Consider the following 23,452-nt stretch of genomic DNA (forward strand, 5'->3'; position numbering starts at 1 on the left):
TTCCAAAGTAGAAATCTGACCGTTTTGCTCCCCCACTAAAACCCTTCCATGGCTTCTCATAACTCATTCAACAAACAACAACTGAGCCCTTTCTACATGCCAGGCACAGTGCTAGGTGCTGGAAATGTAATCGTGAGCAAGACGTGTAAGATTTGTTCCCTCACGGAAGTGACATTCTAGTGGGAGAAGAAGACTATAAATATATACTATCATTTCAGGTAGAGAGAAGTGCTAGGAAGGAAAATACAGCAGGGTGATTAAAGGTGCTGTTTTAGATGCGGTGGTCAGGGAAGGGCTTTTTGAATAAGTGGCATATAATCAGAGTCCTGATGGAAGTGAGGGAGTGAGCTGTGTGGTTATCTGACACAAGAGCAGTCCAGACAGAGGGTAGAGCCAGTGCAAAGGCCCTGAGATAGAACTGTGCCTGGCATGTTTGAGGAACAGCCAGGAGGCCAGTGAAGCTGGAGCAGAGTAAACGAGGGGAGAGTGATAGAAGATAAGATCAGAAAGGTAATTGGGGCCAAACTGTGAAGGGCATTGAGCACACGATAAAGACTTTGGCTTTTGCTCTGATTGAGATGAGCAGAGGAGGGGCGTGATCTACTTAGGTTTCACAGGAATCATCATCCATAGGATAACCTCCAGCTTCCTTACCATAGCTGTGGATGGTTCTCTTGACCGGACCTCTGCCTCATATACCCTCTGCCCCTTTACCCCAACCTGGCTACCTCCTGCTCACCCTTCAACATTTAGCTCGGGTGTTCCCTTCCATGCCTGCCTGAGTCCTTCACACAGGATGGCTTACAGGCCCCTCCTCTGTGCTGCCATAGGGCCCTAGAGTCACCTCTATCCCTAGGGCAAGGGCATTAATTGGCTCATTGAAGCCTTACAATTTACTGAGGCAGGCACCATTAGCCCCATTTTATAGATGAGGAAGGACACTGAGGCAAGAGGTGATGTAGACTTGCTCAAGGTCACACAGCTATTAAGTGAGAAAGTCAGGATGCAAACCCAGGGCCTAGGCTGTCTTCTCATGACATCTTGTTGCCTATCCCCACTTCTAGCTCCATGATGCCCGTCTTCTCATGACATCTTGTTGGCTATCCCCACTTCTAGCCCCATGCTGCCCCTGGCTCTCTACCCTTTGGCAGTTCTCCTCTCCCTTCTGTTTTGGTTGCAAAGGTAATAGTGGCAGGGAGGTCAGGCTGTCAACACAGCCCCCCAAAAAGGATAGAGCTTGAGGGCATCATACACACTGCTGAAGAAATGGGACCTGGGGACGTGGGATCCCTTAACTCAGAACTCCCAAACACTCAGCGCACTTACAGCGCACCTTCCCTGCGTCAGGCATTTTCTGCACATTATTTTAACTGCGTGGCAAATGCTGATCACATGGAAAAATCTCTCTTCTCTTTCTTACATCTTACGTAGACTCATATTCATTCTCTCTCTCTCTCTCTCTCTCTCTCTCTCTCTCTCTCACACACACACACACACACACACACACACACACACACACACACACAGAACATGTTGTGCAGTAAGAAGCTGGGCAGACCTAGGTTCAGGTCCTGACAGCCATTTATCCACTGTGTGAGCCCGGGTGTGTCCCTTTACCGCTATGCACCTCAGTTTCTCATCCGCGTGGAGCTCAAAATGCAATTCCCTCTTTGGATTTCTGCACTTCAGAAAGGGCCTGGGAGACCTACCTCTCCTGGACTCCTCCCAGCCGGGAGCAGGAGCAAAGAAAACACACACGCGCGCACACGTGCACCCATGTGTGCTGTCTGCTGGGCTATTCTGTGAGGGAAACTGGGGAGCATCCTCTGCAGCGGGGGGAATAAATCACGTTACACAACTAACCACAGTATAAAGCTGAAAGTTCTCAGGGCTGGGGAACGGAGGAAGTGCTAGGAGAGCTCAGGAGAGATTTCTCCTGCTGGGGGGGGGGGCAGGGGTGCTGAGCGGAATAAAAATAAACTCGCACTTACAGCGCACCTTCCCTGTGTCAGGCATTTTCTGCACATTATTTTAACTGCATGGCAAATGTGAAGGAAGAATTAGGATTCCGATTTTGCAGGTGAGGAGAAGGCTCTGAGGGGGAAAGTGATGCCAAAGGTCTCAGGACTAGCAAGTGGCAGAACAGGGATTCAAAGCCCAGAGCCTGTGCTAGTTCCCCTGTTGCCTCGAAGGCTTCATGGGGCAGTGGGGGGGTGGGGGAGCTATTGAATAGGGCCTTGCCTAGGAGGAGTTGGTAGAGAGAAGGAGTGAGGGACCTTGTGAGCCAAGGCATTACGATGGGGAGAAGCGGGGCAGAACGGGCAGTAGGGATTTGGGGTGGCCTGCCCATGGCGGGGGCACTGACCCACTCCGGCTGCTGCTATTAATGGGAGGTCTCTCTCTCTCCTTCCCTTTATTGGCACTGACCAGAGCCAGGCAGCCAGCAGGGGATGGGATCAGGATGCAGTTGCCATGGAAATGAATGGGGGCTGTTGCTATGGATACCATAAGATGAGGGCAAGAGGAAGCTAGGGATGCTGAGGACTATCCTCATGACAACTTGGGCTGAAAGCGGGGGTGCGGGGGGGACCGGAAGTGAGAGACAAGAAAACAAGACAAGGAGGTCAGCACACGTAGATGAGGCCAGGGGCATTGGGCTCTGGAGGAAGGCTGGGCAAGGAGACCAGACCCAGCGGGGGGTGGGGGCAGAGGGGCAGAGGGACTCCAGTCACCTCCCTCTCCCCCGACAGCTTTTCAACAAGCTGTTTCTGCTGCCCAATCCCAGCGCCATAGAGACTCCAATCCTGAGGCCAGCCCGGCTTGGCACAGGGACTGGCAGGGGAAGAGGAAGCCATCGGAGGGGCTGATTGGGTACCCAGCGGGCAAACATAGGCTTGGGAGCACACAGATCAGGGTTTGAATCCTGGCTCTGCTTCCTTTGCAGCCCTAAATATAATAGTTGTCATTTACTGAGGACCTACTTTTAGCTAGGCCCAGCAACTCAGCAAGGTCTGGGTTGTTTCCCTTGAAGGGGACAACACAGATGAAGAAACTGAGGTACAGAGAGATGAAGTAATTTGCCCAAAGTCTCAATGCTCAGCAGTGGTGGAGCCAGGAGTCGAATCATCGCTCATGCCTGTACCCACCAGCCCAGCACTGAGCAGCCCCTCTGGGCCCGAGTCCTTGCATTCTCCAGCTCCCTGTGCCTTCCCACAGTGGCACACAGAGGGCCAGATGCTGAGTAAATATTTGTGGAGTGTGTGAGTGAGGAAGCAATCCAGGAGGAAGCAGGAAAGACTGAGGTTAGATGGAAGAAGTGCCTGACTTTGAGAGCAATGACTCATTGGTTTGGCTGGCCAAGAGTAGAAGATCCACAGAACCGGGATGGACTTTTCGAACCATCTAATTCCACATATTCAAATTAAGACTCAAAAAGTCTAAGTGACTTGCTTGCTCAGGGTCACACAGGACGAGAACCCCAATCCCCTATCTTCCAGGCCAGCGTAACTTTTTAGCTGAATCCGTCCAGTCCCCACCCCCACCCCCCGGCACCTTTAAGCTCCTAGATGTTGGTGGCAGCAGGCTCCTTGTACTTTCTAGGCAAGGCGAGCTGATCCACAGCACCACGCCTGTGCCCAGGCTCTTACTTTCTTCTGCCCAGGATGTCCTCCCTCTCCCCTCTACCTGCAGCCTTTGTCGGTCTGGCTGAGCTTTTCTGAATCTTGGGGCACCCTGAGCCAGCCAGGCCTCCTGGGAGGTTGGTTCTGACTCACTCCCACCCCCCACAGAACCTGACAGGGTCAGTTATCCCCCCTCTATGTTTTGTGCACACTCATGTCACAGGCCGTCCTTATCACCAGCTAACTTGAGATTCTCTCTTGAAGTGTCCATTCCCTACACTGCTCCCGTTTCCCATGGGCAGTGGCCTGGTATAATTCACCTCTGTGGACCATCCTTATGCCCAGGCCAGGGCCCAGCAGCCACCTTGGTCCCCTAAGACCACAGGTGGCAGTCATGTGTGTCTGTGTGACCATCCTGTCTGACAACTGTCACCCTAAAAGCCACAGCCCCACATGCTCAAAAGCCACTGACACACATTCTTGTGATTATCTCCACCGAGGCACATGCAGAGAGATTGCTAGGCACAGAAAGTTACCGCCTCACACAATCAACCTCACACACTCAGAATCCCTCACGCCCAGCCTCACACAATCACATTCCCTCAGATACACAACAGTGCACAGCCTCTCACTCTTCTCTCACCTGCCAGCCTCACGCACACCTGTGCACAGGCACACACGTTTCCCTCACAACAGATAGAAACCTTCCCCTTTCCCATAGCACAGGTCCTCAGCCAATTCAGTTGCCTACACAGGAGTCTACACCCGCATGGCTCCCACAATGGCCATCTGACCTTTAGTTGAGCCCCTGTGCCCCCTAACTTCCTTCTATCTCCAATAAAATGAAGGGTAGAATGGTCTCCCCCTCCACAGCCACAGGTCACCTAGACTCACACGCCCAGCTTGAACAGAGCAATCTATGTATCATTCCCCAACACAAGCCCTGGGGCTCTCCACCAGGTTTTGGTCCATGCTGTCTCTGACTCCTTAATGCCTCACCTCTCAAGCCATCTATTCAAACCCTTCCCAGCCGTCTACTCTTGCCCCTCTTCCTCCAGCAATCCTTGGACACCACCACCCCCAGCCCATCTTGACATCTCCCTACTCTTTGGGCCAGGAACATATTTTGCTCATTACGAAAGCCATATGAAGCCATATCTGCTCAATCACTTCTGCCCTTCACACCCTGCCTACTTTCCCAAAGGAATTCTCATCTCCCCTGGGAGATGGAGAACTTATGGAGAACACAGCCACTGTCTTACTTTCGGTCCCTCATGGTATTTAGCTTGAAACCTTGTACACAGTAGGTGTTTGAGCAATGCCTTCTGGAAGAGTAAATAAAGAAGAGAGGAAGAGAGAGGGAGGGAAGAAGGGAGGGGAGAAATAAATGAGAATTTGAATGAGTGAGTGAGTAGCTGAGTTGAGTGCCTAAGTGAGTCAAGCAATGAGTGAAGAGTGAGGCGAGCCTCTGGAAAACTACCAGGGCATGTGATGGGGATGCTGAAGGGAGGGGGGAAACAAAGGAGAGGAGGGACTCCTCTCACCTGGGCCTTAATCAAAACAAGAGCCGCCAATCAGTGCACACTTGGCAACTGTGCACTAGACCCTATGCTGAGCTCCTTGTGCTTTTTCTTGCTAATCTTCATGACAACGCAGAGAGGTAGATCTATTCTCACTGTACTCGGGAAGAAAATGAAGCTCAAGGAGAAGATAATATTTGTTCAAGGTTATACAGAGAGTAAGTGGCAGAACCATAAGGTAAATTCAGATTTGTCTAATGCAAAAAAAAAAAAAAAAAAAGGCTCAGAAAGGGAAAGCAGGGGTATGAGCCCACCTGGGAGTCTCCTGGCTTTGCTCCTAACACAGACTCATCATGGAAGGTGTGGGTTCTACAGCGCATAGAAGACACCTTCTGCCTTCTGCCTTCCTGCCAACAGCCTCTGGGGATTCTTAGAACTAGCTTTTGGCAGGTGCAGGAAATATTTAGGGTTATTGCATCTGGGGGCAGTGGCTTTCCCTCAGACTCAGAGATCCCTAAAGCTGTAGAATCAGAACCTTGAAAGTATAGAATCAAGGACTATTAACATCACAGAATGTTAAAATCGCACCATCAGAATTTTTTCTAAATGGTAGAATCATGAAATCTTAAAACTACAGTATTGTAGAATCCCCAAGTCACAGCATCATAGAAATAGAAACCACAGAATTGGATGGAATGTGTCACTGAATTATCCTCTCTTAAAGTCATGTAATCATAGTTTCTTAAAATTGTACCATCTCAGATTCACAGAATGTCAGAGCTGGAGGAGCCCTTGGAGATCCTCTGGTCCAACCTCCCTCCTCCTTTTACATACGGGGAAACTGGGTAGCAGGGAGGTCAAGCAACGTGTCCAAGTTGGCCAGCTCGCACCACCTCAGGCTGAAGAAGGCGCTAGGCTTGCCCATGGTGAGAGCGCCACATCGTTCATTCATTTATTGAGTGCCTTCTGGGTGTTGACAATAAAATCAAACCCTACTCTCTCTCCCAGCCCCTGTTCCCAGCCCTGGATAGGAAAGAAGGTAAGACCCTGGTGGGGATGGGGAGAGGGAAGTGGGGCGGGGTGGAACATACATCAGACAGAGAGAAGAGATCAGCTTTTATTGATGGAAATTCTTTTGTACACAGCGACACGCACTCTGAAAGGCCTTTTCCTCCTGATCATATTTACAGAGCACTATGGGAGTGGCAGGGGGGCACGGGACAAGGCCTCCAAGCAGTAGAAGAGATGGCAGCAATGGCCACAGCGAGGGAATGAGCAGGCTGGGTCCCGACCCCGTCTGGTCCTCTAAGCCCTAGGCACCCTGCATCTCTGTTTGTGCTCACAGAGGACAGAGGTAGGTCCTTGGGATGTCATTTGGAGACCTCTCCAGGAGTGGCAGGCTCCAGGGTGCCTGGGAAGTGGGGTGCGGGTATGGGAGGGTCCAGGTTTCAAGCTTCAAGCTCCAAGCTCTGCTGCTCCCACATTTTAGTCAGACCTAGGGCTCCAGCCTTTATAATTTGGGGGCTGGAGTCCAGGGGAGACAGCAGTGAGGGTGGGAATTCCAAGAAGGGGGTGGGTGAGGACGGGGCACGATGCCTGCCCATCTGGTTCCTGAAGCAGGGATGGGGTCCCATGGGGGATCGAGGGGGCAGGGGGCAGGGGGCTGGTTAAGGCTTTTGCTTCTGCATAGAAAATGACCCTTGTCCTCTCAGTTACCGAGAGGAGGGACTACTGCACTCGGAGGCCGGACAGCAGAACTGATGAGCGTCTTCCTCTTCCTCTTCCTCAGTCTCCTCCTCCTCCTCCTCTTCCCTGGGGCCAGGAAGGGCAGGGTAGAGGCCACAGGCGGCGGGTGACAGAGAGAGGCAGAGGCATTAGTTTGCAGAGCAGGGGAGACACAAGAAGGGCTGGAACCAGGGAGGTGGGGCTAGGATGGGGGTTGGAATGGGGAGGCCAGTGTGACCAATGGGGCCACATCCATCTCAGTCTCCAAGGAGCCTGTTGCTGGTCCCCCTCCTGAAACGGCCCTCCCCCACACTCAGGCTGGGCTCAGGCTTAAGGTTACACCCAGAGTATGTAAACTCCCTTTCCGACCTAACAGGTGCCCAACCTTAATTTTAACATAAATAGTAGCAACCAGCTCTCTGCTGGCACTTTGCATGGGTCATCTCATTTAACCCCTGCAACAACTGTGCAACATTTTAAAGATGAGGGAATTGAAGCTCAGAGAGGTTAGATGTCTGCCCAAGGTCACACAGCTGGGTGAGCGGTAGTCAGGATTTAAACCTGGAAGTTCTTGGAGCTCCAAGTCTCAGACTCTTCCCAGCAGGTCCTTTGGGTGAACTGGGTACTATCTCTAGAAATCCACCGTGCCCCTGAAGGACAAAGATTTGTATTTCCTGAAGGCTTCAGGGTTGGGAATGTAGGAGATGCTTAGAAATGGAGCGTGGAAAGTCCACAGCTTTGGAAGCAAACAGACCTGGGTTCCAAGGCCAGCTCTACAAGTGCTTCTAGGCTGCGGCCCCAGGCATGTTAATGCCCCTCTTGGAGCTTCAGTTTCCTCATCTGTAAAAATGAGGCTTATGATGCCAACCCCACAGGATTGTTGAAAGGACTGAAATACATGTCAAGTGCCTGGCAAACAAGAGTGATGGGAACATGGTGGTGGTTATTGTTAACTGCTCATGAACTGAACCTAATTACCAAGGTGGCCATTTGCACCCACACAGAAGCGCCACAGCGGCGGGGAGGAAACATTGCAGGAACAAGCACCTGTTCCTCGGGTCCTGCGGAGCAGTACCAGGGGCCAGTCTGCATGTGGCAGTCACTGGAGCTGGACTACATTTTCATGGGGTGGATGGACAGGCAGGAGGGCTGGGGCGGGACCAGGTGTCTTGGGAGTGAAAAGGCTGATCTTCTAGGGATAGCCAAAGAAACAGTCTCACCCCACTCCCAGACCCCCTTGGCTCAGGAGATGTAGGAAATATGGAATCCAGGATACTGGAGGATTGGGAAGACATGGGAAGGAAAGAGAAGGCAAGGGAAGGCACTGCTGTCCATCTGACAGACAAGCGCGTGTAGGGGTGCGCACGCGGGGACACACACACACACACACACACACACCCACACACACCCACACACCCTCCTCATACTCAGAGCTCCCTCTGACACATTGTTCCACAGAGTCACTGAGTCAGCAAAACCACATGAACCAGTGCTCAAGTCCTGGGCAAGTAGCTCCTCCTTTCAGAGTCTCCCATTCCTCATCTATAAAAGGAGAAGGAAACTCCACACCTCTCAAGGCTGTCATGAGGAACAAATGATCTTCCAGTCCCCCTGCTCACTCCCCTCCTATCCAGGCCAGGCCCCTGTTACCCTTCACCCTGACACTGCAGTCACCTCCTGATTTCTTCTCCCTACTCTCTTGGACCACATTAGCCTTCCTAAAGCCCACCTTTGAGTGTGAATCTCTTCTGCTCAGACACCCACCTTGGCCCCCCTTAGCTTCCTGGATAAAGTTCAGATTCCTCTACTTGGCATTCAAGGCTCCCCCACCATATGGCCTCACCTGGCCTTTCCTGTCAGGTGGAAAAAGCCCAGGCTTTAGAGTCAGACAGACCTGGGTTTAAATATCAGCCCCATCGCCTACTAGCTGGGTGACCTTGAGTCCATTTCTTCACCTCTCTAGGACTTATTTTCCTTATCTGCAAAATGAGGAAATACCTATTCTGCAGGATGTGGTGGGATTAAATGAATTCAAGTATGTAAGGCACCTGCCACAGGGTAGGTTTGGTGCCTCATACATTGTAACTATTACTGTTACTGTCAGCATCAGTGGCATCAATGTTATCCCGCCCAGCCTTCATCAAACTAGCTTGTTCGTTATTACATCAGCACGTCCAGCCTTTTCACGCCTCTATGCCTTTGCTGACTCTGTTTCTTCCTTCTGCACAGAGCTTTGCCTGTTGAAATCTTGTCTGAACTTCAAAACCCAGCTCAAATGCTGCTTCCTGCAGGAAGTCCTCCCTGACTTCCAACCAGAAGTATTCTTTGCTTCCTCCTAGCTCCAGCATCCATGCTCTTTGTCAGGGATCTCCATGTGTTGCTTTGAACTTTTCTGAAGCATTTCTTTCACTAATCCCCTCAACGCCCTTGTATTCCCCCGACCACCACTATCTCTGCTTTCCCTCCCTGTGAGAAAAAGAGGGTCCCTATACTATTTAAGGCCAGTCCCTCCACCCAGGCTCTGGAGCCCACCCCTGCTACCACCTCCATAACAATCATCCCCTCTCCCTCCAGTATTTCAACCTCTCCCTCTCCGTTGCCTCCTTCCTACCAACATTTATAGAAGCTCAAGTCTCTCCCATCTGGGAATAAAAACCCTCGATCTGCCCCCACATCTCCCTCTAGCAATCAGTGTCCCTCTCTCCTCTTCACAGCTAAGCTTCTTGAGAAATTCGTCTACACTGGCCATCTCCACTTCAGTACCTCCCACGGGCTCTTCAACCCACTGCAATCTGCCTCATGCGCCCACCAAGCCACAGAAACTCTTCTTAGTAAGGTCGCCCAGGACCTCCCACTGGTTAAAGCCAATAGACTCTCTCCCACCCTCATCTTACTTCCCCCAGCTGTAACATTTGCCACTCTTAACAAGCCCCCCCGTGCGCAGACGGCTCTTTCCTTCCTCTGCTTCCGTGAGCCCACTCCCTGCTGGTTTTCCTCCTACTTCTCGGACCACCCCCAGCTCCTCTTCCTCTCTCCATTCCTTATGTGTTAGTACCTCTTCCCCAGTTCTGCTCTGGTCCTCTTCTCTTTCATTCCACACTCTCTGTCAGTGATCTCATTCCATTCCATAACTTCAGGTATGGCTGAGGACCCCACATCTCTCTCTCTAGCATCGATCTCTCTCCTGGGTTCCAGACCCATCAAGCCTAATGCTTGCTGGAAGCTCCACCAAGATGGCCCTTAGGGCCTTCAGAGTTCACAGGGACCTCTAACGCAGCAGCTTACCGCTGCAAACCTGTCCTCCTGCATTTCCCACCTTTGTGAAAGGCACCACCACCCAGTGGCCCAAGCCCAAAACACACCTGGAAGTCACCCTAGGTTCTTCCTGCTCCCTTAGCAAGTCAGCCACCGAATCCTGCTGATTCTACCCCCTAAATAGCTCTAAAAGACTACACATGATCTGGCCTCCGCTAACTCATCATCTACTCCCCTTGCCCCTCGCTCACTCTTTCTCCAATCGTACTGGTCTCCCTGCCGTCCCTCAAACATAACAAGCACACTCTTGCCTCAGGGCCTTTGCACTTGCTGGAACATCATCCCCCAGATAGGTGTGGCACCAGACACATTCTATATATTTAGTTGCTTATTTATTTAGTATCTATCTCACCCACCGTAAGATCCATCAGGACAGGCATCTGTTTTGCTCAGTGCTATATCCCTAATGCCCAGCACAGTGTCTAGCACTCGATAAATATGTGTTGAATGAATGAATCCATTGCCAGACCTGAACACGGGCAACTCACCGTGACCACCCTCAGTCATCTCCACCCCCCACTTCCACCCCCATTATCTATTCAGTCTCTGACTCCAGTTCTCTCTTCTACCCCATCACCTCTCAAATCCACCTCCTCTGCTCCATCCCCACAGCCACTACCTCAGCTTACCTCTCTTGGATTACTGCAAAAGCCTCCTCCCTAGTCTCCCTTCCTTCTAAAATGCTAATTTGATCAAGTTACTTTCCCTCCTCAAGAACTGCTCATGGCTCTCCAGCTGCCTACCACGAGAAAGGACCCTGGGCTCCCCAGACAGCGGTTTGAGGTGTGTCTAACCTCCGCATCAGTGTTCAGCCTTACCATTTCTCACCTCCAGGCCTCTGTGTTCACTCTCAGAGCATCCTCTCCCATCTCTACCACTCAAAATCTTTACAGACCCTGGATGACTGGCTCAAACACGACTTTCTTCAGGAAAATACCTGACTCACAAACCAGAAGTAATTCCTCCCCAAAATACATAGAGAAATAAGTGTCTCCAGTGTCACTCAGAATCTCCGAGAACCAGGAGTAGGATGGAAGTTAGTAATTATATCTGAGACCACGGACTTTGGGGGCTGGGCGAGCATTAATAGAGGTTCCCTTCTCCTCCTGCACTATTACCCTGGACTCATGTCCCTCTGGCCCTCTGCTAACACTGACTCATCCTTGCCTCCTCCCTTTCTCTCACCTGCTGTTGGGTCTATCTCATCAACAACTCTCAAAGAATTTAGATCCCATAATTTGAAATTAAAATGGTTCTTTGCGAATGGTGCCCACGGGAGTAGTGCAACATAGTAGCCCTGCTCCAAGCCACTTCTTCTATGCCAATATCCCAGTGTAGGCCTTCCATCTGGCCTCCATGCATACGATCCATTTTTCATACCGACTGCTAATGTGATATGTCTAAAACACAAATTTTACCAAATTTCTCTCCTATTTAGAATCCATTCACATGATATTTCATCACCAGCAACATTGGTTCTTAACCTTTTTTGGAGGAACCCAAAACCCTTTAGGCATTTAATGAAAGCCACAAACCATCTCCCCAACAGAAAATGCACACAACTAGACACACACAACATTTTGCATTCAATTTCAGGAGGTTCGTGGGCCACCTGAAGCCATTTGGGACCCATGAAACCCAGGTTCTTAAAAAACCTTTGGCTCTTCCCAACAACATCCAGGTTCTTTTGCATATGCTGTTCCTTCTGCCTGGAACATTCTGCCACACTTCACCCTTCTGCCCCTGACTGCCTCTGACTCATCCTCTAAGACTCAGCTCTTAGGCTGAGTTGACCTGCACTAGCCCTAGGTGGGGCCAGATCTCTTCCACTGGGCTTCCACAGCAGCCCCCCACCCTGTGCTCTCCTCTGTCATAGCCCTCCTCAATCTCCACAACTGACTGGGAATTTGTGGAAGGCAAGAACCATTACCTAGCATAGGCCCTGCCATAGCAGAACTCCCTAAGTGTCTACTGAAACGAACACTAATAACAGCTACCCTTTTTTGAGTACTCATTATGTGCCAGGCACTCAACAATGTGAATACTATTTATGATCTCTTCTACTCCTCAATAAATAAACCCCATGATGTTGGTGTTCTTTTTAACAGATAAGGAACTAGGCTCAGAGATGTGAAGTGAGTTGTTTAAGGTCACCCAGTTAGTGAGTGACAGAGGTGGGATTGAATTGAGACATGTTGGCACCAATGCAAGTATTGGTCCACCATGCTTCCCTGCCCTGGACTGTGAGATTAGGAGATGGTATCAGTAGCAGAATAGGACCAAGAACCAGGGCCAGAATGCCTTGCCTGGGCTCCATGTCCCAGGGCCGCCTACTCTTATTTTCCCTCCTGTGTCACCTTCATGTCAAGACCAGGGACCTGGTTCTCTTTCTCTCTCTCTCTCTCTTTTTTTTTCTTTTGGCCATGCTGCGAGGCTTGCGGGATCTTAGTTCCCTGACCAGGGACTGAACCCGGGCCCCAGCAGTGAAAGCACCGAGTCCTAACCACTGGACTGCCAGTGAACTCCCTGGCTCTCTCTTCTTATGGTGCGATCCCCTCCATCCCATGTACTACTCTCAGCCTCCTCATCCCAAAGCCCCACTATGGTCAGGCCCATCCTTTGCTCCAGAACCATCCCTAGACATGTACAGCTTTTAGATCCAATCCAATCCAAGGCTACACATTAGCTATGAGGAAAACAAGACATGGGTAGTCCCTGCCCTTCAAGAGTTGATAGTCATCCAGGAGTTTTACATGTACCTTCTCCAATCCTAAAATCAGCCCTGAGAGGTAAATAGGCATTATCCTCATTGCACAGATGAGGAAATAGAAGCTCAGCGGCTTGCCGAAAGTCGAGCTTGTAAGTAGCCGAATTTGGACTTGAATAAAGATACTGACCCAACTACTTTCCCCCATTAGGTCATCCTGCTTGGAAGAGCCAAAAAGTAGGCAACCATTTCCGGCAGGATTGGGGGATAAAGGAAAGCTATTACTCTTTCAAGACTTAGTACACATGTCCCCTCCTGTAGGGGACAGGTGGGGTTAGGTACCCCTCCTCTGGCAGCCCTCTGGGCCTACTTATGTTCTATCCCAAACCACACTATGCAGTCATTGTCTATGTGTCTCTCTCTCCCTTCTGGACTTGAGCTCCCTGACTGTAGGACCAGATACAGCTCATTCCCATATATTGAACCAAGGTTCAACATAAGGCCTAACTGAGAGCAGGCAGAACAAATGCTTGCTGAATGAATCAGGTGGTATTTGAGCAAGTTATTAAAAGGAAAAACAACAGGTGGATACAGGAAAAAGGTATAGAGGAGGAAGGAAACAAGTTAGTAAAGGCAAGGAAATGGGACCAAGAAAAAAGGCCAGTAATTTTAAAATTGTGACAGGGTAGGTATAACATTTTTTTCATTGTTGTTATGGGGGTTTTCTTTTCCTTACAAAAATGGGATCATACTATAAGCCCTGTTCTGCAATTTGCTTTTTTCATATAACAATAAGTCTTAGAGGTCTTTCCAGGTGAGTATCTAGAGATATATCTTTTACTTTTGATCTGCTACAGAGTATGGATGGATCATGAAGGAAAAGCTGTTTCCTACTGATGGACATGTAGGTTGTTTTAATTGTTTGCTATTATAAACAATGCTGCAATGAACATCTTTGCATATGTCTGGAAGTAGTTTTGAAGGATTCCTAAAAGTTGAGTTGCTGGGCAAAGGAATGAACATTTTGTTTAAAATGTAGATAAAAGCTATTTCCGTGGCTTTAACATTTTTATAAACTGGCTAAAAATAAAGATTATTCCTACTCATATAATCCTGTCTTTATTTAAGAAGCATATATCATGCAACCTTTTCATTAAGAGCTGGTTGAGAATGCTATCCTACAAAAGGTCGTGTGATAAAGAGTTGCACAGTATGGCTTATGTTTGCAGTTGGGGTTGGGGTATTTTAGAAAAGGCCTCTGGCTGGCCAAATTGGGGTCTACCTAGTAGTAAAACTCTAGAGGAACCTAACTCTAAGACATAGTTCTCAGCTTGGAAGTATATGCACATTTAAGTTTCTGGGGGCAGCTAACAAACTGGTCCCATAAGAAAATGAAACCAATTCGTACTCTTATCAAGGAATATGAGAGATTCTGTTTCCTCACAACCCTTTCAATCTTTTAAATTTTGGTACTTTAAAATTAGTACTTCGTCGTTGTTTTAGTTACATTTCTTTAGCTATTTGTAAGGTTGAACATCCTTTCTCATTCATTAGCTGTATATTTCTCTGAATTGTCAAATCACGTTATTTCTCCGCTTTAAATGGGTTGTGCACCTTTTTCTTATTGATTTCCGGGAGACGATACAGACAGAGATACTAACCTTTGCCTGATGTCTATGTAGCAAATACTTTCTTCTAGCCTGTTGTTTCTGTTTTAACTTTGTGTATAGTATCTTTCTCCACACAGAAGTTCTTAACTTCAACGTAGTTGAAATTATTGCTCTTTACTTTATGGCTCCTGAGTTCTTAAACCCTGATCAGAAAGGCTTCTCCACCTTGTTATAAAAATATTCTGGATTTTCCTCTGGTACTTTTACAGCTTTATTTTTTGCATTTGTTTTTGTACAAGGTAGGGATTTAACTTAAATTTTTTCCAAATGGTAGCTAATAGTCCCATCCTATTTACTGACTTCCCACTGATTTGAAATGCATTCTTTGTCACAAATTAAATTCCCATATGAATATATGGGTTTGTTTCTAAATTCTCTATTTTGTTCCATTTATGTATTCCTCTATTTCTGTGATGATATAATATTTGTAATTTCTGTAGATTTATGGTAAGTTTTTATATCTAATGGGGCAAGTCCCCCCTCATTGTTCTTCTTTTTCAAAATTTTCTTAGTAATTCATGGGCATTTACTCTTCCAAATGAACTTTAAAATCCAATTGCACAATTCCCAAAGAAAACACCACTGAAATTTTAATGAGAAATACATTGAACCTTTTGATCAAATTGGGGGGAAAATGTCATTTTAAACCATACTGAATTCTTCCCATCCAAGAATAGGATATGACTCTTGATTTATTCAAGTCTTATAGCCTTTGATGAAATTTTAGTTTTCTACAGAGAAGTATTTTAAATTTCTTATAAATTCGTAGCAATTTTATCTTTTTTTTTTGCTATTGTGAATGGGAATCTTTTTCTATTATGTCTTCTAATTAGTTATTGATGGTATTCAGAGAAGCTGATGGTTTGGGTGTATATTTATCTTGTATCTACCCATCTCACTGAATTGTCTTATTAGTTCTAATAATTTTTCCTTTTATTCTCTTTGATTATCCAAGTAGACAACCATATCATCTTCAAATAATGCTAATTCTGACTCTTTATTTCTGATATTTATACCACTTATTTCTTTTTTTAATCCCAATGATTAAAACTTCCAGAAAAACACTGGTTAGTGACAGTGATAGTAGTCATCCTTATTTTGTTCCCAAATTGAATGGAAATTTATCTAGCACTTCACTGTTACACTTGATGATTGTTTTTGGTTTCTGATAAAAATTCTTTCCAAGTTAAGGAGGTTTTCATTCATTCCTAACTTACTGTACTAGTTATCTATTGCTGTTTAACAAATTACCCCAATGCAGCAAGAGATAACTAAGGCAGTAAGGGTTTTTAAATCAAGAATGGATGTGTGATTTTGTCAGATTATTTTTTCAGCATTTATGGAGATAGAGTAAAAAGACTGTACAACTATTAGTATAATCAATTACAATAACAGCTTTCCTAATTTTGAACAATCCCTGCACTCCTGGGACAAACTTTCACTTGTCACGATACAGTCTTCTTTTAATACGCTGATGGATTCAGTTGGAGAATCTGTAATTTAAAACGTGTTGCTCTATTAATATGTGAGGTAAGGCTATAGTTTTCCTTTTTTTGTCTAAACCTGTCCAGTGATACCAGCCTTCTAGAATGAACTAGGAAGCTGTCCATCTTTTCCTATTAGCTGATCTTTCAAGATTGGATAGAACTTCCATGATACCTGAACTACCATAATACCAGCTGGGCCTGGTACCATTTCTGAGGAGAAAACTTTGACCATCTTTTAAACTTCTTCTATACTGTTCTATTCTATTCAGGTTTTCTTCCACTCCTTAAGTGATTTTGGTAATTTATATTTTCCTAGAAAACCACCCATCTCATCTAGATTTTCACATTTATTGTTATAAAATTACACAAAGCATTTTCTTATGACTTTCATATCCTCTGAATCTGTGGTTAAATCCCCTTCATCATACCTTATTTTATTTATGTTTTCTTGCCATTTTCTCAATCATAACTGCCAGAGGAGGGTCTGTCTAGTTTGTTGGTCTTTTCAAAAAACACCTCTTAGCTTATCAAACCTTTTGTTTTCCATTTCATTAATTTCTGGTTTTATACACAGTAATTACTTGATTCTGCTTTCTTTTGGTTGTTCTTTTTCTAGAATTTTCTAGACTCTTGATCAGAATAATTAGTTCATTTAAACTGTCTTGTTCTCTAATAAAAGCACTTAAGACTACAAACTTTCTTCTGGGAACCCCCATGGTCATATCCCATAGGTTTTGATCTATGATATTCTCAATTGACATTTATTCTAAATAGTCCATAAATTCCATTCTTATTTCCTCTTTAACACAAGTATTTTTAAACTTTCAAATGGACCTAGCCTTTTTGCCATTGCTATTAATATTTTATTTCATTGCATTATAATCAGAAAATGTAAAATGTGTTTTCAAATTAACTTGGAAATAATCTCCTTCCCCAAAAGTATAATCAGATTGTTCTCTCTGTCTAAACACCCTTCCCCATCCTATCCAACTGACAAACTCTTACTCATCCTACAAAACAGCTCAAATGTTACATATTCTAGGACCAACCACTCCCACTTTGGGGGGAAGGTATCTAGAGAAGGATTTTTAAGGAAGGACAAGCTACAAACAGGCTGTGAACGTCCTCTTTGGTCTCCTGGCCTGGTCCCCCAGTCACTCTCCTCACACGCTCAGACACCCATTCCACAGTCACTCCAGAGGCTAGAGGGAGATGGGGGAGGGGCTGGCAATGATATTGATATTTGTCTGGAGGGGTGAGGGATTGGGGGAGGGGTGGGTCTAGCTCTTACCTGCTCTCTGCCAGCCTGCCTGAGGGGGTAAGCTTCATGGAGTCAAGGACCTGAGTAGGACAGCAATACTGGTGTAGAGTATGAGACGCTGTGGACCTGAGAGACAGCAAGAGACAGAGAGAGAAAGAGAGACAGAGAGAGAGACAGGGAGGGAGGGGAGAGGCAGGGTGGGGAATGGGGACAAGGAGGTGAAAGTGAGTGGGACAGGGGAAAGGGGAAGACTGGGTGGAATGGGTGGTGGAGGATAGGGAATGGAAGAGGAGGGGTGGGAGGGAGGGAGGGAGAGAGGGAAGGTAGGAAGGAAGGAAGGAAGGAAGGAAGGAAGGAAGGAAGGAAGAAAAAAAGAAAAAACCACAAAGTCAAGAAAGAGAGGACGGCACTCGAACCACAAACAGAACACAACGACAACAGGGGGCAGCAGAGACGAAAGAGCTGGGCTGGGCCTCCTGTGTTCCAGGTGACTCCGTGGGGACCTCGGCCTCAGAGACACTGGGACACCACAGTAGGGAAGGGGGAAGGGAGCCCTCCTCACACCAGACGCCACACGGGTAGGGAAGAGGGGAGAGGGAAGGGTGGATGAAAGAGAAAGGGAAAAGGTGTATGGGGGGTTCCCCCTTAGAGAAGACCCCTCACAAGAAAGGAGGGAGGGATGGGGAGAAAAGAGGCTCTGGGTCCAAAGAGGGGGAAGAACCCAGGCCAGGGCGGGGTGGGGGTGGGGTTGGTGCAGGAGACACTGGAGGAGGAGAGGGAAAGAGACAGAGAGAAACCGAAAGAGACAAGACAGAAAAGGAGAAAGACAGAGAAGGAGGAAGACAGTGAAAGGGCGAGACAAAAGACACAGAGAGAAGACGGGGAGAGGCAGAGAGTGCCAGAGCAAAGGACAGGAGAGGCGAGGGTGGAGGAGAGCTGACAAGGTCTCAGTGGTCTTGGTGACAGGATGGGACTCGGGCTGAGTGTGCGAGTGGGGCCCGGCGAGCCAGAGGACAGGGTGGTTCTTTGCTTCCAAGACCAGTGCTGCGCCCCCAGCCTGGGGCAGGGCCCAAGCTCCGCCCCCCCAGCGCTGTGCTCCCACCCTTAGCGTGGGGTCCAAAGGCCCCTCTGCCTCCTGCTTCCCACGATTAAAGTCCAGAGAAGGGGAAGGGGGAGGAGAGACAGCAGCGTAGTGAGGCCGAGGGCCCTGTCCCTGCCCTACCCAGCACAGGGCAGATGCTGGGAGTGAGTGCCAGGTCAGCCAGCCCCTGCCCCCCACGAGCCCCTGAAGGCAGGTTGTAGTCAGGGCCTGGCCATTCAAGAGCCGAAGTAAAGGCCGGGAGATGTGGCTGCACGCCAGGCCAGCTGCCCACTATCTCGCTTGCTGCGAATTAGAGAGGATGCCTAAATCTTAGAACCTTAACAGAGAATCCTGGAATCTGATACTCTTCTTATCAGAGACTCTGGAATAATTGTCATCAGCAGAACGACTGTTTCTCAAGTGCCATCTAAGTGCCAGTCACTGGCCCAAGTCCTTGACTCATTAAACCTGAGACTCAGAGATCCTTAGGCTGCTGGAATGTTGGTATCAGAGAATCTCAGCTGTTGTGGACAGCCCCGCAGTGCCAGGCTAGGTGCCAGGGCAGCCACCCCTCACAGGCCACCAACTGCGCTGCTCAGGGCTCCAGGGTCCTTACAGAGCTGGGCACCCAGATGCCCCTGGGCTCACCCACTTGAGCTGGCTCCCTCCCCCAAGCCAAAGGCCTCCAAGAGTCCAAGAGGGGAGCCAGGAACCAGGAAGCCAGGAGGCTGCTGAATCAGCAGCCCAGGGACCAGGTCCAGGCCTGGGCAGGAAGGGAGGGGGTCGGGCTGCAGGGTTGGGGGTGGGGGCCAGGTTCCTACCTGCTACTCCTCCCGGGGGGCTCCATGGGTCTGGACCTGTCCCGAGGGCAGGCCCCCTGGCCAGGGCGGTGCCTCCACCGACTCGCCACCCCCTCCTCCCCAGCCCTTCCCTAGAAGGAGGAACCAAGGAGGCGGGGCCAGGCCTGCTGGGCTATAGGCCAGACTGCAACTGGAAACTTTGCTCCTTCCCCTGCTCCCCCAGGAGGGCTGGGAACTCCTAGTAGGAGGAAGCAGCTTTGAGAGCTTGAAGTGACTCCCCTGGGCCAAACCTCAGGCTGGACTCACTATATGCACCTCTGTTGGAATCTCCCCAAGCACCCTGTCAAGTACCTGTCACTAGCCCTATTCTCCCGAAGAGAAAATTGAGATGTAGAAACATTACGTAACTCGGCACAGGTAATAGAGCTAGTAAGTAGCAGAACCCCAAGATCAGGACCTGGTTTGGCCATTCCCAAATCAGGACTCTGTCCCCTTGGCCATATTGCTGTCCTGTGAATACAGAAACCTTTCCATAGAAGCTTTTCACAAACATTCTCATCTTCCACAGAGTTAAAGAGACTCTGTGTGGTGGTTATGCTGGGATGCTCCAGTTCAAGTAAAATTCAAATCACCCATTTGGGGAAATCAAGATGAGGGCCCAGCCGATATTCTTGACCATTGCAATAAGCTCTCACTTTCTTCTGCGTTGTTTTCTGAACTGGCTAAGAGAAATGCTCCCTGAAGAGAAAAGCAAAAATCAGAAGACACGCCATTCACAATCTAGAGGCCGTTCTTCCAAGGAAATTGCCCCACCTGATTTTACAGAGGGGGAGATTGAGGCCTGGAGAGGGGAGGAGTCTTACTAAAGTTCATACAGCCAGTCAAACTAGAATCCCCACCGACCTACCACAGTAATCTCTCTCTCCTCCTTATGTGGGGGGCTGGAGAAAGGAGACAATTTGGAGGATTTGAAGGGTGTGGGGTTCCTGAAGAGTACCCCAGATCCAGCTCAGAGGGCTCCTGTCCTTTCACAGCCCCAGAGCCCAGGCCCCTGGCTGTTCTGAGCAGAAGGCAGCCCTGGGAGGGGCCAGGGGGCCAGTGATCTAGAAGGAATAGGAGCTGACAGGCAACAGGCCAGCCTTCCTGCCTTCCTGCCTTCCTGCCTCCCTGCCGGGGCAGCTGGTTCCTCTCAAGAAAGCCAAAGCTGCTGAGAGAGATAGGCCCTCCGGACCACCGCAAAGTTGGCATCTATGGGCCCTTCATGGCCTCTTCTCCCTCTGCCCACCCCCTAAAGCCCCGTGGTCTTCAAGGCTCTGGTCTCAGCCCCTGTTTTTCTTTCTCTCTCCCTCAGCAACTCTCTTGGCTCTTGTGGCAGCCGCACCTTGTGCCCATTTGCACTTATTGTCCTAAGGGTGGCACCTGTGGCCCAAACCTTCACCTTGGCCTGGCAGAAGTTGAGAGACAGAAATTCTAGTCCTGGCCCTAAGGCTGATGCTGTGTGACCTTGGGCAAGCCCCTTCCCCTCTCTGGTGAGGCAAAGAGCTTACATTTTGGTGCCTGGCGGAGCTGGGTACAAGTCCCAGCTCTACAACTTTTCAGCTGGGTAACCCCTCTGAGGCACGGTTTGTTCATCTGTAAAAGGTGAGTGGCAACTCCTATCTCACAGGTTCTTGTGAGGTTTCAGTGAGACAAATATGCACATACTGAAAAGTCTCAGTTTGAGCCTGAGAGAGTATGATCCTTCTCCCAGGGAGGTAGGGGAGACTCTTGGGAAACCTGTTTGTTTCGGGCAGGGGAAGATTTCTAGGAAGATACCTCTTCATCTGGGCCACTCTTGGAATTCAGGCATATCTGAGCCTGTTGGGGCGACTCATGTGATAACCCTCTAGGGACTGAAGGGAAGAAGGAGCTAAGGGTGAGGAGCCTGACCCAGCTGCAGGGCACTGGCAGGGCCTTCGTTCACTTATGCTACAGATCCCGTGAGCCAGGCACTGAGCTGGGGGACAGATACGGCAGTGACTAAGGGCAGTCAATGTCCTGATCTCATGGAGCTCATATCCAAGTGAGAGGAGACAGACATTATTCAACCACTAATGGAATTAAGCAGGGCAAAAAGTGGAGGTAGTGGGGGAGAGTGTTCCAGGCAGAGGAAACAACTTGGGCAAAGGACCTGAGGTGGTATTTCCAGGAACTACCAGGAGGCCAACGTGGCTGAGTGGAAAAAGCAAAGGGGAGATGAGCGAGACTGGAGTTGTAGGCGGGGGCCCAGTCATGCAGAGCCTGGAGGTCCTGATAAGGTTTCAGTATTTATACTAAGAGGAATTTGGAAGCCTGTGGTTCATGGATAGGCCAGGGGCGGGGAGTGTCTCTGAAGCCCCTAAAGTTGTATGAAAAATATGAGTGAGTATGAGTGCATTTCTGGGGAGAACATTGCTTTCATTAGATCCTCAGATGGGTTTGTGATCCCAAAAGGGCAGGGAAACTCCTTATATGATTCCATTCCCTAAGTGCCCACTATGAGCTAGCGTCAGGCATCCCAGGACCTTCTGTGAGCTGCCCCTCCCCCCCACTTCCAGGTGGTCTCAGCCTCCCCCCATCTTCAACCTGTGCCCCACCCAAACAGAAGTGCCTACAATTCTCTGCCACACTCTGCTGTCTGCCCTCACCTTTGCCTCTGCTCAAAAGACCCTTCCCCACCACCCTTCCCCCACTGCCACCTCCCCACTTCGTTAGCTCCGCCTTGTTCCTCACAAGTCTGCTCAGAGGTGGTGCCCTCTGGGAACCTGACTCTGGGATCCCTCCCCTGTGTCCTTCCCACCCTGCGTTTCTCCAGCGCTGTCTATTCACATGCTGTTGCCCCTTCTGGTCCAGGAGCTCGGTGGGGACGGGGACCATGTCTTATTCATTCCAGTGTCCCCAGCATCCGGCACAGGGCACCTAGTCAAACAGGTCAGCAGGTATTGGGAGACAGACAATCCACACTGAGGTGGAGGCTGCAAGATGGGCTGCTGGACACTAGAGGGCACTGTGGCCACTGGAATCCTGGCCTGCCGCTGCCACTAGCCAGGCTGACCCAGGCTGGCCCTGGGACCAGGCAGGCGGAGAAGCATGGAAACTCTGCTCCTGGGTCCTGCAGCTCCTTGGCTCTGGGTCTAACTGAACGGGGTCCCAGTCCCAGCTTCCCAATTTACCTTCTGCGCCCTTTCCAGATTATCTCTCATGACAGCCCCATCCCACTGCAGATACAGTTACAGTTCTTCACGAATGCAAGTACCAAACACTGCTCCACAGCCCTGGCACACTTTTTTGCTCTGTCTGCAACACTCTCCACTTCACCTCACCCCACCCCCGCCCCTCACCAGGCTAACTTCTACTCATCCACCAAGTCTCAGTTTAGATGTCAGCTTGGAGAAGCCTCCCTGACCCTCAGGCTGGGTTGGGTACACTTCTGAGGTTCTCCCACAGCACCCTACACTTCCCCTGTAATTGTATGTTTCCTTATCTGTTTTCCTACCAGACGGTGAGTTTCCTCAGAGCAGGATTCTATTATTCATCACTGTATCAACCGCATTTAGTTTAGCAGAGTGCCTGGCACGATGTAGGTACTCAAGAAATTGTCCCATGACTAAGTGGATGGATGGATGGACAGATGGATGGATGATCTCAGGCAAGTCACTCTACCTCTCAAGGTTTCAGTTTCCCCCTCTGTAAAGTGGATCCAATCACCCTTACTTGGCAGAGCTGCCAGGAGGATTAAAGATAAGGTGTGTGGAATGCTCCCTAACAGTACCTGATACATAGTACACATTTTCTGAATCAAAGCATTTATTAAGTTGAAGGAGGCTTTGCCCTGAGCCTGGGATGATCTCTCCCACTCAGGCTTACCACCTATATGTGGAAGATGGCCTTAACAATAATAAGAAAACTATCATTTTTATTAAAAAATAACAACAGCACCTGCTATGTGCCAGGCCAGAAGTAGGAGCTCCCTAAGGAGGTGGGCAGTCTCCAGTCTCAGCCAGAGGATGCAAGGCCCTGGCCGAGGTCAGAGCCATGGGCATTGCCCCTGCATCTGGAGAACAGTCATTACGTGCACAGCTGGTTCCAAACTCTTTACTCATAGGTGAAAACCTGTCTAAGGGGTCATTAATTCCCTCTGTAATTAATGTAAAAACTGCAGGGTTTGTATTAATGGAAGAGTAAGCTCAAGCATCAAGTTGATAATATTGATAATGTGTGCTTGTAATTCTATACTGCAGATAACTA

General features: G+C 48.9%; 1 protein-coding gene across 8 annotated transcripts in view; it reads right to left on the reverse strand.

The window, feature by feature from the left end:
- IQSEC2 (IQ motif and Sec7 domain ArfGEF 2) overlaps positions 1–23,452 on the reverse strand; it is an 83,094-nt gene that overhangs the window by 28,910 nt on the left and 30,732 nt on the right. For 3 of the 8 annotated variants that reach the window (XM_082375992.1, XM_082375995.1, XM_082375997.1), the window contains exon 3: positions 17,336–17,431. The exons of 1 other annotated variant lie outside the window; for it this stretch is intronic. In XM_082375992.1, the coding sequence (XP_082232118.1) occupies positions 17,336–17,431 (96 nt within the window). Of the gene's footprint in view, positions 1–6,243; positions 6,953–17,335; positions 17,432–19,207; positions 21,868–23,452 lie in introns of those variants that run through there. 4 more of the 8 variants (XM_082375999.1, XM_082375994.1, XM_082375998.1 and 1 more) reach the window with 4 other exon arrangements.

The sequence above is a fragment of the Balaenoptera borealis genome, assembly GCF_965194805.1.
Source record: "Balaenoptera borealis genome assembly, chromosome: X".
Classification (NCBI taxonomy): domain Eukaryota; kingdom Metazoa; phylum Chordata; class Mammalia; order Artiodactyla; family Balaenopteridae; genus Balaenoptera; species Balaenoptera borealis.